At 35.2% G+C, this 15,530-nt stretch overlaps 1 protein-coding gene across 1 annotated transcript in view; it reads left to right on the top strand.

Moving 5' to 3' along the window:
• vps16 (VPS16 core subunit of CORVET and HOPS complexes) overlaps positions 1 to 13,787 on the top strand; it is a 107,124-nt gene extending 93,337 nt beyond the window's left edge. Inside the window, exons 21-24 of the mRNA XM_059967006.1 lie at positions 4,022 to 4,191; positions 11,685 to 11,781; positions 11,883 to 11,986; positions 13,300 to 13,787. Of these exons, the coding sequence (XP_059822989.1) occupies positions 4,022 to 4,191; positions 11,685 to 11,781; positions 11,883 to 11,986; positions 13,300 to 13,444 (516 nt within the window). The 3' untranslated portion in view covers positions 13,445 to 13,787. The remainder of the gene's footprint in view (positions 1 to 4,021; positions 4,192 to 11,684; positions 11,782 to 11,882; positions 11,987 to 13,299) is intronic.
• Positions 13,788 to 15,530: the final 1,743 nt, after the last annotated feature.

Raw genomic sequence — 15,530 nt, 5'->3', positions numbered from 1 at the left:
TAATGTTGCAGCAAATTTCAGCAGTTTCAGCAACTTTGCTAACCTGACTGAATTGCAGAGCCTTGAAGCCTTAAATTTCAAATTCTTGTTGTTATTCAATAATTTAATAGCATTGCCATTTCATTTCCATGACTTTTGCCCTTATCTTTTTCTGTGACTCGCATCTCTTGATCTGTATTGGTTGATCTTGTCGATGTCCATTAAAGCCCTGTGCATTAGAATGAGCTTTCTAAATGGCTACACCTCCCTCCTTATTTCAATCACTTGTGCTCCCAATCCCACCTGATAAACTGCGTCTGTGAATTGTCTTGAAGTGCTTTTCTATGTGTATTGGATAGTATGTCAGGTCTGTTATCACCATATTCGCAGCCCTGCTTCTTTCCCATCTTGGTGCAGGGACCTGATCCTGCTGTGGGCCTGTAAACTGTCCCAGGGAAACCCACCTGACAACAGGCTGGCAGCCAACTGGCTCTGAGTCCAGGCCCCAGGCCTGGGACCAGGGATCATTAACAAAAACAGATTGTGTTTGAAATACTTAGCAAGTTAGTCAGCATTTATTGAGTGAGAAAAGCTGAGTTAATATTATAGATAATTGATTTTGTATCAGAGTTGGTTGTTTCTGAAACAGCAACATTTGAAGTCATTAGTATAGATTGTAAATGCCCAAGACCACAGCACTGAGCTCAAAGGCTTTCACTCCTCATTATTTTCTGAATCACTCTGTCTCCATCCGAGGGAATAGACTTGTCATGAACTTCCTCTATAAACTCTCCATCTTCCACAGCCACCTCCCACTCTGATGATGCCATTCCCTTTCATTAGTTTCTCTGCCTCCACTGGTTCTGCTTTCAAAATGAGGCATTCTGCTCTGGGGCTTCTAAAATGGCCCCTTACTGGAAGCATGGGCCCTCCATAGCTGCTGCCGGAGTTTCTTCAGCACTTCATGTGTTGAGATTTTCTCTGCTGTAGTTGATAGAGCACACACACAGATTTCCTCCATTTCTTCCACAATCACTCCACTCCCACATCCACCACCACTCAGGCAGAGTGTCTTCACCCCATTAAACACAGCATCCTCCACTATTTTTATCATCTCGAACACCCTTCCTCTCCCCCCCCCCACCCCACGCCAAACCTTTCCACCTTTATGTTTTTGACAGGGATTCCCTGGTCCACTCATCCCCATCCCCCCCCCCCACCACCCCAGCTACCCGATGGTTCTTTACCCTGCAACTAAAGGAGGTCCATTTACCTCCTCCCTCACCAGCATCCAGAGACCATACCAGCCATTCAAAGTGAGGCAGAGGGTCTGTGCGTTCAGTGCTCCCAGCTTGGCATCCTCTTCATTAGTGTAGACTAGAGAATCCTTTGGTGCAGCAACTATACTCTGTCCTGAATGGCCATTTTTAACTTCCAGCTGCATGTTATTTTGACTCTCCAGTGCCATACCAACCCACCCCCGGTCTTCTCCACTGCCACAGAGATTCCAAATGCAAACTGGATTCTATTTGGGTAACTTACAACCCATAGTATAAATATTCAGTTTTCCAGATTTAGGTATCATATACCTCAACTGCGTTTCCTCCCACGTATTCACTTGTCCTCCTAGTTTTCTTTTATCTTTGATCATCCATCCCACCCTTTCTCCTGACCTGGTTCCACCTATCGCCTACCAGCCTGGCGATATTCCTGACGCAGAGTCACGATCCAATATTTCAACTTACACCATTTGCCTTCACAGTCACTGTTTGACCCACTCAGTTTTTCCAGCAGTTGCTATTCCATTTGCACTCTTTTGTGGTTTTGCTATACATTGTTGATTGTCAATATGAGAATGACTCATTTATTTCTACCCTGGTTTTCTGTTAGTTAAATCTCCAATCCTATGCACTGTTCCTGTGCAGAAATCTTTCATGTGCTGGATGCATCCAAATCATTACAACTACTGGTTTCACTTTATACACCCTGTTTATTACAAGTCCCAAGAAATATTGCAAGTTTGTTCACTCTGTTTTATTCCTTATGATTTTCTAAATGTGCTGCTGTGAACTCTTCAATAATGAAATATAGTATTTTTCTCAGGAAAGATGTTAGACTAACTGGTCTATAGTTTCCTGTTGGTGAGTAGTGGGCACATCTGTTACCATATAACACTGGGGTACAGAGCTCATGGGCAAACGTTGGTCACTGATTGGAATTAATACAGTACCAGAGATGAGGCAGTGATTGAGTCAGTGAAAAGGCAGTAGCGAGCAGCGGAAATGAAACTGCGATATTTGCAATTTTAAATGTGACTAAAAATAAGTATTGTTTTTATGTGCAGTTCAAACAAAAATGTTTCTTGTATGTGATCTCAAAGTAGTTTGAAAATAAAATACTGGTCCTCCATGCAAAAAGATTGTATACACTGCGAGACATGAAATGTGCTCTATCAAATGCAAGTTGTGTGGCTTATAACAGAGATACTTTACAGAATGTGTTATGTGCAGAATTGCCTTAAAGTTTGGGAGAACATAGAGGGATTGTCTTGCAGAATACTGAAATAAATTGAAGTCATTATTAAATGTATTTTTGCATAATTGTAAAAAGTGTGGGACTTTTTTTAAACTACCCTCAAAATTTGCTGTGTTGTAGTGCTCAATTTATTTCTTTCTACTTTGGCAGTTTATTTAGAGACGCTTCAGAATATCAGATTAAATAATTTTAAAAATTTGCTGTTGGAAATTCTTGAAGAGCTATTACTTTTCGCATCAAACTCCTGCAAAGCATCTGATTTCCAAATTTCCTTCCAATGTAATAGGAAGTCGTTTCGGCACATTCAGACTATGCTGACCCCCAGAGCAATCATTCACCCCTGCTAATTTTTCCCCATTATTTGCCCCCATTCCAATTAACTCTCTCTTGATGTTTTTTAGTATTTTGTAAAAATAAAATTAAGACAGACACTAAACACTATACTGTTTCAGGATAACCATATCCTTTCGTATTATTGTGGCAAATGGTTACCTGTTCTCTTTTTCTTCCTTTGTAAAGACACATTCTGCTGAGCCATGGAGTCTTACATTAACTTAGCCTTTCAGCCCACCATGTAAAAACCAGCTATGCATCACTCTTCTGCACCAATCCCTTCTTTCCTTTTGCATTTCCAGTAACTCTCCAATCCTTCTGCCGCCTATTTTACATCATGGATAATTTTCAGTAGCCAAATGACCTGCCACCCAGCACATTTTTGATGTGGGAGGAAACCAGTACACCAGGGATGAAACTGGTAAACTCCACACACAGCACCCAAGGATAGGATCAAAACCAGATCTCTGCAGTCATAAGGCATAAGGCATATGCTGTTTCAGTTACCATTTTTATCAGTACACCAAGGGGCACCAGAAAGAAAATGTCCCAATTAAAAGCTGTGAAAATTGTAGACTTTGTACAATTCCTGATGCACTTTCATATTTCATAGACTGAATAATAAGACAGATTTACTGGAGCATGGTCATTCTCCAATCACCTACTCCCATTTCTTTACTGACTGGCTTTTGCAAAAAAATTAGGATGATAATAAAAATATTGCACTTATATGGTTTATTTTTATATAGTCATTGCTCCATAGCTAACTAATTATATTGAAAAGGTATCAGTTTTCACATAGGAAGATCCCTAATGTGACCATTGAAAAGGTGAATTTAATTCCTGTTCTGTATTCGTTTTGTTTGCACAACATATGAGGATCTATTGTGATTGTGGTTATGCATGACAAAGATCCACTTTGGGATTATACTGAACAGGATGAGGGCTTATCCCATTTCCCTTTGTAGATGCTGCCCTACCTGCTGGTAAAACTGAACTGTCTCACAGCTGAAAGTTTTTGGATAAAGGAGGCAGGAGCATTGGAGGGGGTGGAGGTGTGAGGTTGGGCGAAATCTTTTACATCAGTAATGAGCAGAGGAAGGTCCTTTGTGTTGAAAATTGTAAGTACATTGTAGAAGTGTATCTAAGTCTTCCTGTTGCATCAAAATTCTAGATCACAGAAGACCAAATTAAATTACTGCGATATCAGTATCGTTTGCAGAAGGAGACTGGTAAATCGTACCTGGATTTGTCGTTACACGACACTGTTTCCAGACTGTTACTGGAAAGCAAGCTCAAACAAGCTGAACAGCTTTACAAAGACTTTAAAATTCCTGACAAAAGGTAAAATTAAAACATGAAATCCAGTTTAAATTATTCTTTTAGATTTTTCTACCAGTTTACATAATGTGCAAATTAGGAAAATGGACTTACTTAACTTGAAGAAAAATAAAGTATATCTAGCATTTGGGGCTCACAAATATAAAATGAGATTTGGAAAATATATGCAAAGAAAACCTCCAAGATCCACTTAAATGGAGGGATACCTATGGCACAGACAAAAACTGTTAACTGTAATCTAAGAGATCACAGCAGCTTGACAATCTCTTTTTTAAAAATATGTGAAGAAATTCTTGACTTTAACCTGATGAGGTCCCAAGGTGATACTGCTGAAATTCAAACTCTGGAACGTAGATGGGAGACAAGGAACTATAAGACCTGTGTTCATCACTTTTCATAATTGTCCTCGGGCTACTAAGTTCACCTGTAATACCAACTCTTAACAGCCCATGAAGAGAACGGTTTAGAGAGTGTATGAGAGTTGATCGTGTAGTTTATTTATTTATTTAGAGACAACAGACCCTTCTGACCAAGTGAGCCTGATCCACCGGGTTACAGCCATGTGACCAATTGTCCTCCTAACCCTTGTGTCTGGAATGCGGGAGGAAAGTGGAGTAACTGAATGAAACCCACACAATCACAGGGAGAAAGTACAAACTCCCTACAGACAGTGGCGGAATTAAACCCTGGTCACTGGTGCTGCATTAGAGTTATGTTAACCACTATGCTGTTGTGCCATCCCTCATACTACTCGTTAAACTGAGTAAGGAAACCAATTTCCCTCCATTAGAATATTAATATAAGGGACACTTTCAGGGGGCGGAGTTTCAAGATGGCGACGTAAACATCTGCCTTTTAGGCGCTCTTCATTTTTTCAACTATAATCACCCTTTAATCAAATCTTTTCGTACTTAATCATATGGGTTGATACTTACGATTAACTTTTTTTTCTACAACAATATTTGATTTAATCCTGTCAAACTTAAAATGGCTACAGGCAAGAAATCGTCTAAGGATCCTTTATCCCTCGACGTAATTTCTAATCTTCTGGATACTAAACTTGCAAGTTTGGAAAGTAAGCTGGAAAGTAAAATGGAAAGTAAAGCAACAAATTTGGAAAGTAAACTGGCAAGTTTGGAAAATAAGCTTACCACGAAAATGTCTGAACTTGAAGGAGTTGTTAGATCACTTGATACTAAGCTTCAATCGCAGGCATCAGATATTCAACGACATGAAGATAAGATCACGACTCTTGAAAAAATAATTTGTGAAAAAATACGTACAATTGAAACATTGGAGAAGAAGGTACTGTCGACTGCTAAAACAGTAGATCAGTATAAGTCTAAAATTACCGATCTTGAAAACCGATCTCGTAGACAGAATTTGCGAATCATCTGGCTTCCCGAAAAAGTTGAGTCCGGTGACTTAACTGAATTTTTCTCTAACTTGTTGTGGGAAATTTTCGGTGCTGAAGGTTTGCATGCTAAACCTGTTATCGATCGTGCTCACAGAGTTGCGAGATTTTCGGCTGTGAGAGACAAACCACGAGCTGTGATTGTTCGCCTCCATTATCCTTGGGAGAAAGAGCTTTTAATCCGATTAGCTCGTCAAAAGGGTATGATTTCTCACAGAAACTACATGTTTCGTATTGTTGAAGATTATTCATTTGAAGTGATGAAAGCGAGAATCGCTTTTAAACCAGTGATGGCAGAGATTCATTTGATTGGACTTAAACAAGCTTTAAGATACCCAGCGAATCTCAGAATTATGTTGAATGACAACAGTCAGCAATTCTTTAACACTCCAGAAGAAGCGAAGAAATTCGTCGAAGAATATCGACCTTCTAGTACAAGTTGAACTATGTGTTATGTTGAAGAATTCTTGGAGCGAAGATGCCATTTCGTTGTGGGCTTTAACCTATGAAGCTGTGTTATAGCTTCTTACCTTGATCTACAGTTCTGGTTTTTTTTTTGATTATTATCATGGTTTATAGATGCTCTTTTAATTTTTCTATAATGTCTTTTTTCTTATTCTTTTTTCTGTTTTGGATATACACGTTTATATTTTGTAATAATGATTTACTTTTTTTAAGATGTCGTTTCTTCTTCCCATAAGACTTTGCTTCCCGTAAGCATTTATTTGTTTGCTTGTACTTGGAAATGGGACGAATGTTTTGGATTTTTTGGACTTTTTTTTTATATTGTGGTGTCTATTAAATCCTTTTTTAATCCTATTTTGATAACTTTTTTATTAAATTTTTTAATAGATTGCGGAACTTACATTTATATTTTGTAATATGGTTTTTTCAAAATGTCGTTTCTTCTTCCCATAAGTCTTTGCTTTTGAAACGTCATTTTTCTTGTATTTGAATATGGAATCTTTTTTTTTAAAGGTATATTACATTCTTTCAAATTTTAATGTTTATCCTTTTTTATTAATGATTGTTTGCTTTATTATATTAAATTTTTTCATTCTGACTGATATATATTCTCTTTTTGCAACCCTGTATTTAAATCTGGGTGTTATATATATAGTTTTTTTTATATCTTTTCATGGAGCTGCCATGTTGAAATGGGGATAATATTAGTATTAGTTTATGCGCCTGCCGCTTGGCTTTTTTTCGAGGGGTTGGGGGAGGGGGTAGGGATCTTTTTTCACACTTTTGCTTTTCATTTTTTTGCTTTTAGTTCATGGGCCGACTTTAAATTATTAATATTGGTGAGGTGTCATGTTCTCTGGTTGCTCCTATATCATTTTTTCTTCTTCCTGAATTATGGGTTATGTGTTTTTTTAACCTTTTATGATATATACAATTAATATTGGCATGATGGATGTCTATTAATTTTATTTCTTGGAATACTAATGGTTTAAATCATCCGATTAAACATAAAAAAAATATTTAAAGTATTCCATAGACTAAATGCTAATATTATCTTGCACAGGAGACCCATATTAGGAGGGAGGATAATCAATGCTTTTTTAGGTTCTGGAAGGGTCAACAATTTCATTCGAATCATACCACCAAAATTAGGGGTGTGTCTATTTTTATAGACCCCTCAATTTCGTTTATACATCATGAAATTATATCTGATCCACAGGGCAGATTTTTGTTGATTACTGGTTCACTTTTTAATCGAAAAGTGGCTCTAGTTAATATTTATGCTCCAAACTTTGACTGCCCTGAATTTTTTAAACGTTTATTTACTTCCCTTCCTAATCTAAATGAATATAAGTTGATAATGGGTGGAGATTTTAATTGTTGTTTGAATCCTTTGATGGATAGATCTAAACCTATTCGAATTCTTCCGAATAGATCAGCCTTACTTATGAACTCTTTTATGCTTGATTCGGGAATTACTGAAATATGGCGGTTTTTGAACCCTAAAGATAAAGAATTTTCGTTTTTTTTCACATGTATATCATAGTTATTCTAGAATTGATTATTTCCTTATTGATCATTGTTTACTAGCAGATGTTACTGATTGTAAATATGATTCTATTGCTATTTCGGATCATGCACCTTTGAAATTATCTATCAAGACTTCGGACTCTTCCATTAATACTAGATCTTGGAGACTCAATGCTACTTTGCTTCAAGATCCAGAATTTATTACCTTCATAAAACAGCAAATTGACTTATTTTTTTCAAACTATACTGAAGAGATTGACAGAGGAATACTTTGGGACTCTTTTAAGGCTTTTATTCGTGGACAAATTATCTCATATTCCGCTGGTAAAAGAAAACAAAGATATTTAGATATAGCTTTATTGGTGGATAAAATTAAAGAAATTGATAAGATTTACTCTGTGACTCCTACCAAGGAACTTTATAAGAAGAGAGTTGAGCTCCAAATGGAACATAGCTTATTATTATCTTCTTCAATTGAGAATCAATTAATTAAGACCAGGGCTCAATTTTATATTCATAGTGATCGAACTGGTAAATTGTTAGCTAACCAATTAAAAGCTATTTCGACTAAGCGACAAATTATTAAAATTCGTAAACAAGACGGTAATCTGACTACTGATCATAAAGAAATCAATAATACTTTCCAAGATTTTTATAAATCTTTATATCAATCAGAATTTGATGGCGATCTGTCTATGATGGATAATTTTTTTAACAATTTGAATATTCCCAAACTGACAGATGAAGATCGAAGTTTATTTGACACTCCTATTTCTATGGCTGAAGTAGGAGAGGCTATCTCATCGATGAATTCAGGGAAAGCTCCTGACCCTGATGGCTATATTATAGAATTTTTTAAAACTTTTTCTTCTTTGCTTTCCCCTTGGTTATGTGAAATCTTTAATGATGCATTCATTATGAAGAGACTACCCCAGTCTTTTTATGAAGCTACTATTTCTTTAATTCTTAAAAAAGATAAGGATCCTACTTTATGTGCATCTTATCGCCCTATATCGCTACTAAATGTAGACTCTAAGATTCTTACAAAAATTTTAGCTATTAGGTTAGAAAAGGTACTATCACAGATTATTTCAGGAGATCAAACTGGTTTTATTAGGACGATATTCTTTTTTTTAATGTTAGAAAATTGATTAATATAATTTATACTTCTTCACCCACAACCCCAGAATGTGTTATTTCATTAGATGCTGAAAAAGCTTTTGATAGAGTTGAATGGACATACTTATTTAATGCCTTGAAAAATTTTTATTTTAGTTCTAATTTTATATCATGGATTAAATTAATATATTATAAACCTGTTGCTTCTGTTCTTACGAATAATTATAGATCCTCTTTTTTTCAATTATCTCGTGGTACGAGACAAGGTTGTCCCTTAAGTCCTTTATTATTTAATATTGCATTAGAACCTTTAGCCATTGCTAATCGTGAATCTCCTAATATTTTTGGTATTACCCGTAATGAGAAGTTATACAAGTTATCACTTTATGCTGATGACTTGTTGTTATATATTTCTGATCCTGATAGGTCTATTCCCGCTATTCTATCCTTGTTGGTTCAATTTGGTAGTTTTTCTGGTTACAAACTAAATTTGGATAAGAGTGAATTATTCCCTTTAAATGCACAAACTTTACTGAATGATAGGATACCATTTAAAGTTGTTACTGATAATTTTATTTATTTAGGTATAAAAATTACCAAGAAATATAAAGATTTATTCAGATTGAATTTTTTACCTATGCTTCATCAAATTCAACAACTTATTGCTAGATGGTCTCCTTTATCCTTATCATTAGTTGGACGAATCAATGCTATTAAAATGATGATTTTACCGAAATTTTTATACTTATTTCAGGCCTTACCAATTTTTATTCCTAAATCTTTTTTTGATAACATTGATTCAAAAGTTTCCTCATTTGTGTGGCAAAATAAAAACCCCAGATTAAGTAAAAGACAGTTGCAGAAATCTAAAAAAGATGGTGGTTTAGCTTTACCTAATTTTAGATTTTACTATTGGGCGAATAATATTCGAAATTTAATATATTGGAAACTAGATTTAGATTTACCATTGTGCCCACAGTGGGTAAATTTAGAATGTAATGATGCACAAGGATATTCTTTATTCTCTGTTCTTGGTTCTTCTCTCCCTGCTGACTTAGTTAAACTTAATAAACAGATATCTAACCCTATTGTCAAACATACATTATAAATTTGGTTTCAATTTCGTAAGTTTTTTACTCTGAAAAACTTTGTTCTTAATAGCCCAATCTTACTTAATTTTTTTTTAAACCTTCTTTAACAGATCAAGCTTTTAGCATATGGAAAAAGAAAGGTATAATATGTTTTCGTGATCTTTTTTCTGAAGGTAGTTTGATGTCTTTTGACCAACTTTCTAACAAATTTAAGTTACCTAAATCTAATTTTTTTAGATATTTACAAATTAGAATTTTTTTATATAAAGTTTTACCATCCTTTCCTAATTCAACTTTGATAGATTTTTCAGATATGATTTTTACTTTAAATCCCTCTCAGAAGGGATTAGTGGCTTCTATTTATAATATGATTATGAAGATACAACCAGAGATATCGGGCAGAATTAAACAGGAATAGGAAAAAGAACTTCAATACAATATATCAACGGAAAAATGGGAAAAAATTTTACAAATGGTTAATTCCTCTTCTATATGTGCTAAACATGCTTTAATACAATTTAAGGTCGTACATAGAAGCGCATATGTCTAAAGATAAGCTTGCTCGGTTTTATTCTCATGTTAATCCTCAATGTGACAGATGTCATTTAGATGTGGCTTCATTGACCCACATGTTTTGGTCATGTCCTACTTTATATAATTATTGGAAGGACATATTTGCTACCATTTCCTCAATTTGGAATATTGATTTACAACCTCATTTTATCACTGCAATTTTTGGTATACCAAATGAAGATGATAGTCAACTCTCCCCTTCAATTAGACGAATGATTGCCTTTGTAACATTAATGGCCAGGAGGTCTATATTACAAAATTGGAAAGAAGTAAATCCTCTTACCACATTTTAGTGGTCTTCTCAAACTATTTCTTGTTTAAGTTTAGAAAAAATTAGAAGTACTATTTTCGATTCATCAATTAAATTTGAAGAAACTTGGGGACCGTTCATTCGACACTTTCATATGAATTAATTTGGCTTCTTCCAGACCTTTACTCTTTTTATTCTGTTCTGGTATGGAGTTCCGGAGTTTCTGACACTACCATATACATATAAACTATTATTATTGCCCATGTTAGTTTAGGTTTATTTTTTTTATTTCCTTAATATACATTTTTTCCTGTATTCTATATTTTTTTTCTTTTGATGATTATTTTTAATCTTTTTCATGTATAATCAATATAGGTTAGATTGATTATTGTACGATCTTCATTTTTTGCTGATAGCTTAATAAGATATTGTTATCTTGTTACTAATTTAATTCTAAATTTAATGTATTCATAACCTATTTAATACAATACTATGTTATGTTTTTTTATATATGAAATTTAATAAAAAAATTGAAAAAGAAAAAAAAAAGAATATAACAGGGTACATGTATGACAGCTGGGTAGTCCAATACTAACTCTTTTTCCAGGTTTGCGTACTTAGCCTCATTGGATTCCCCTTGCTGTGATGTGATTTGAACCTTGATCTTCAGTGCAGTAATAACTTTGCTGTATTTGCTTTATTGTCTAATTTTTGGCTGGTAAAACATGACCCAGAGCTGTAATAATATAAATGGCAGGATAGGAAGACAAAATGGAACTGGGGGGTGGGGGGGAGAAGGGTAACGGACTGATTATGTGAAGCAATATTGTTACAAAATATAACAAAAACCACAGTTTAAGAAATACTTTAAGTATATCTATGTAAAAGGGGATTAGATAGGCAAGGACTAAATGTAATTTGTAATTAAACGATGCTGTGTAGTCATTCAGCCTTGTCGGCAAATAATACACTTAAGTGTTTCTTCATCTCAATCTTTTAAGTGTATAAAACCTAATTTCCTTGTAGCATTACAGCTTTTGTTCATTACATTTAGGTTTTGGTGGCTGAAGATTGCTGCATTGGCAGAGAAAGAAGACTGGGAGGAACTTGAAAAATTTTCCAGAAGCAAGAAGTCCCCAATAGGTTACATGGTATATTTCTGTTATCTTAAATAAAAGTGTTTCTCATATTAAATTGATAAAAGATTTGCACTTTTAACTGGTTTAAAGCCATTTTTCTTTCAATTTATTAGCCATTTGTAGAAATCTGTGTCAAGCATCACAACAAATATGAAGCTAAGAAGTATGTAGTGAAAGTCAGCCCAGAGCAGAAAGTGAAAGGATATATAATGATTGGGTAAGTAGAAATATACTCAATATTTTTAAGAATCAAAACTCCCTGACAAAGGATCATCAATCTGAAACGTCAACTGTGTTCACTTTGCAACAGATATTGTGCAACCTGACAGATGTTTACTTGCGTTTTCTGCTCTTATTTCAGATTCTAAAGTCTGCAGGTTTTTTTTAATTCCTAATCCCCCTCCTGCTTATGACAGGTTTATTCGACACCCCTTCCTAATATCTAAATCATTGACCAGGATTTTCAACATCTATCCTTCGTTGTATTAATTACACATTCATTTGGCTCCATTGAAATAGGAAATTCTACTCATCATGATTCATGTTAGGACGAATAGTTTTAATACATGAGTCCAACATTGATAGTCCCAGGAACTAAATCACAGAATAGGACAATCAGAATCAAGCTTAATATCACTGACATATATTGGAAAATCTGTTGTCTTGTGGCAGCAGTACAGTGTAATATATAAAAAAAACTATAAATTACATTAAGAAATATATACAGTATAAGAAATAAATGAAATAAGTAGTGCAAAAAGAGAGGTAGTGTTCATGGGTTGGTTCATTGTCCATTCAGAAATCTGATGGCAGAGGGGAAGAAGCTGATCCTAAAACGTTGAGTATGTGTTTTCAAGCTCCTGTACCTCTTCTCTGAAGGCAGCAATGAAGAGAAGGCATATCCTGCCTAATAGAGATCCTGGGTGTTATAATCTCAGATAATTACCCAAGCAAATTTGTATAGAGATAAATAGTTTGGGAAGCTGAACCTTTGGCTGAAAGAGTTGTATGGGAAAAATAACTTCATTTTATAAGGTAATGAGACTGATACTAGGGCAGAGAGGCGTTTTACAGTGGAATGAACTCCATCTAGACCAGGCATCTACCAGAAATTATTGATACAGATGACTCAAGGGGCTTTATTTTTAATTGAATGATATGTTTGAGATGTGTTATTTGCTATTTTCTTTATAATATGTCCAAACTTTTTCAATAGTTTCTTAAGATTTGTTTATGTAATGCAGCCTGTAAGTGACCAGCTTTGAAGCCTTGCTTTCTTTGTTGTTGGTCTGCAGTAGCTAGTAATAGAGAGATAGAATTAAATCTCTTGAAAAAATACATATGGATATCTTTGGGAGATATTGAAATAATTAACTGTTTATCTTAATTTTAAGATTCGTTTGGCATTCCCATAATTGTTTTTTCATCTTTTTAGTTTTCTATACTTGTGTTTCAACTTAAAGGATAGAAAGCACTCATAATTGTGCTTTGGATGTTGCTCTAATCTGTTTTATTTTTGTTCTGTCTCAGAGATCTAGACCAAGCTGTGGAAGTTGCAGCAGAACGCAAAAATGAAAGCGAGTTGAACAATATTCTTTCCAAGTGTGTATCAGCTACTGATCAGTCAATTGTGGAAAAAATTAACCGAGCAAAAGCACAGCTATTAAAGAAGTAAAATACTTCTCAGAGATGACAAGCGATCAATTAAGTATTAGTTCCCTGTCTTCAGAATATGTATGTTTGTAAATATGTTTATAGTTAGTTTACCATGAATTACAAAAAAAAGATGAAAAGTTATACAGTTTGTTACCAGAAAAAACTGCAGTAGCCTAGTTTAACTATTTGTTGACATGGAAGTGTACTTCATTCAATATCTTAAATGCTACATCTCATATGATTAAATATTACTTAAGTCTAATGCCTCAGTATATACACTATGTAAATTATTTGGTGTGGCATTACTGTACATCCATCCCAAAACAAAATTGATAAGATTAAATGCTAAGTTAAATTTACTTACACAAGCTCTTTAAATTAATATTCTTTTGATAGACTTGATTTAGCAGGAGATGAAAATGTACTTAAAGTCATAGAGTTGTACAGCGTTGAAACAGGCTCTGTAACCATCACATCCATGACAACCTTTTTGCCTATCTACATTAGTAACATTTGCCCACATTAGTTCTGTATTTTTCTCTGCCTTGCCTATGCGTGACTGTCAAATGCCTCTTAAATGTGATGATTATAGTTGATACCACCACTTCCTCTGACAGTACATTCCAGATGGCTATCACTTAATAATCTGTGTTTTAAAAAAAAAACTTCCCTCTCAAGTCCTCTTTAAAACTCCTTCATCTCACTTTAAACCTATGCCTTCTTATTTTTGATATGATCACTATGCAAGAAAGGTTCTAACCATCAACTCTATCTTATGTCCCTTATAATTTTATATACTTCTAGCAGGTCACCCATCTTTTGTGTTACACCCATCCTTTGTGTAACAAAGCCCACACCTTCCAATCTTTCTCCAAAATTTAAGTCCTCCAATCCAGGTAACATCCTAGTGAATCTCTTCTACACTCTCTCCAACACAACAATATCATTCATGTAGTGTGTCAGGTAGTAATACTCCAGTGTTTGGTAAAGTTGTGACAACGTATCAACTTTTATATTCTGGGCCCTGGCATATGAAGTCATGAGTGCCTTATGAGGTCTTCACCAATATCTTAACTGTGTTGTCACATTTGAGGAACTATGAACCCTAAGATTTCCCTGATAGCAACACTGTGTAGCACCCTACTATTTGTGATTTGTGTCCTAGCCCTATTTGACTATAAAACAAATATATCACTGCAATTTCTGAGATAATTTTCCATCTGGTCTATATCCTGCTGTAGTCTTAAACTACTTCCCTCACTATTCACAAAAGCATAGATGTTCAAGCTTCAAGTTTAGTTATCGTTCAACCATACATGAATGTAGCCAAACGGAACAGCTTTCTTCCCAGGCCAAGGTGCAAGACACATTACCGACCTCACACACAGCACGCTGTACATAGCACAGATAGCACATATGGTTACAATATCATAAAAACAGTCACAGAGATGAAAATAAGTATAGCCCAAGTCCCTGAGTTATCCTCATTTAGCTTGTTATTCCACCTTGTGAATACTGGAAGGCAGCACTGATAGGAGGGGCCAGTTCCCAATAACAGTACAAAGTCCGGGAGCACACAGCCAGCTCCGGCATCTCCTTCGCTGGCGACTGCATTAGGTGATTCCAAGGCATGAAGGCCTTGCTGCGCAACATCAGTCTCATCAGTGAACTGGACTTACAGTATTCTACATTACCAATGTCCAACAGGGTCTTGTGATCATAATAATGATGTCCAAGGCAATTACTCACACCTTTTGTTTGGACTGTGCACCGTCTCAGCGCAACAGTACAAAGTCTAGGTGACAACACAATGGTACACGGTAAGTCCACCTCCATCACTATCAAAAAACTTTCTGATGGGATACTTCCGCAGTACCTTATGTTCTTAGTATCCAGATCATAAAAGAGACATACAGGATGAACAACTACACCTTTGACTGGACCCAGAGTAACCGCTGTGTCCAGGCATGACACTATCTTTCCGTTTCATATTATTTGCAAGGTCATTCACTGTATATCATGCATTCACATCCAACTTGTATATATCAAAAGGAGCAAAGGTCTCAACATTAATTCCTGTGTTACACCACTGGCTGCTTAATTTT

The sequence above is a fragment of the Hypanus sabinus genome, chromosome 4 (assembly GCF_030144855.1).
Source record: "Hypanus sabinus isolate sHypSab1 chromosome 4, sHypSab1.hap1, whole genome shotgun sequence".
Classification (NCBI taxonomy): Eukaryota; Metazoa; Chordata; class Chondrichthyes; order Myliobatiformes; family Dasyatidae; genus Hypanus; species Hypanus sabinus.
Note: the sequence above shows the minus strand (reverse complement) of the source record. Positions and strands in the feature narration are given on the sequence as shown.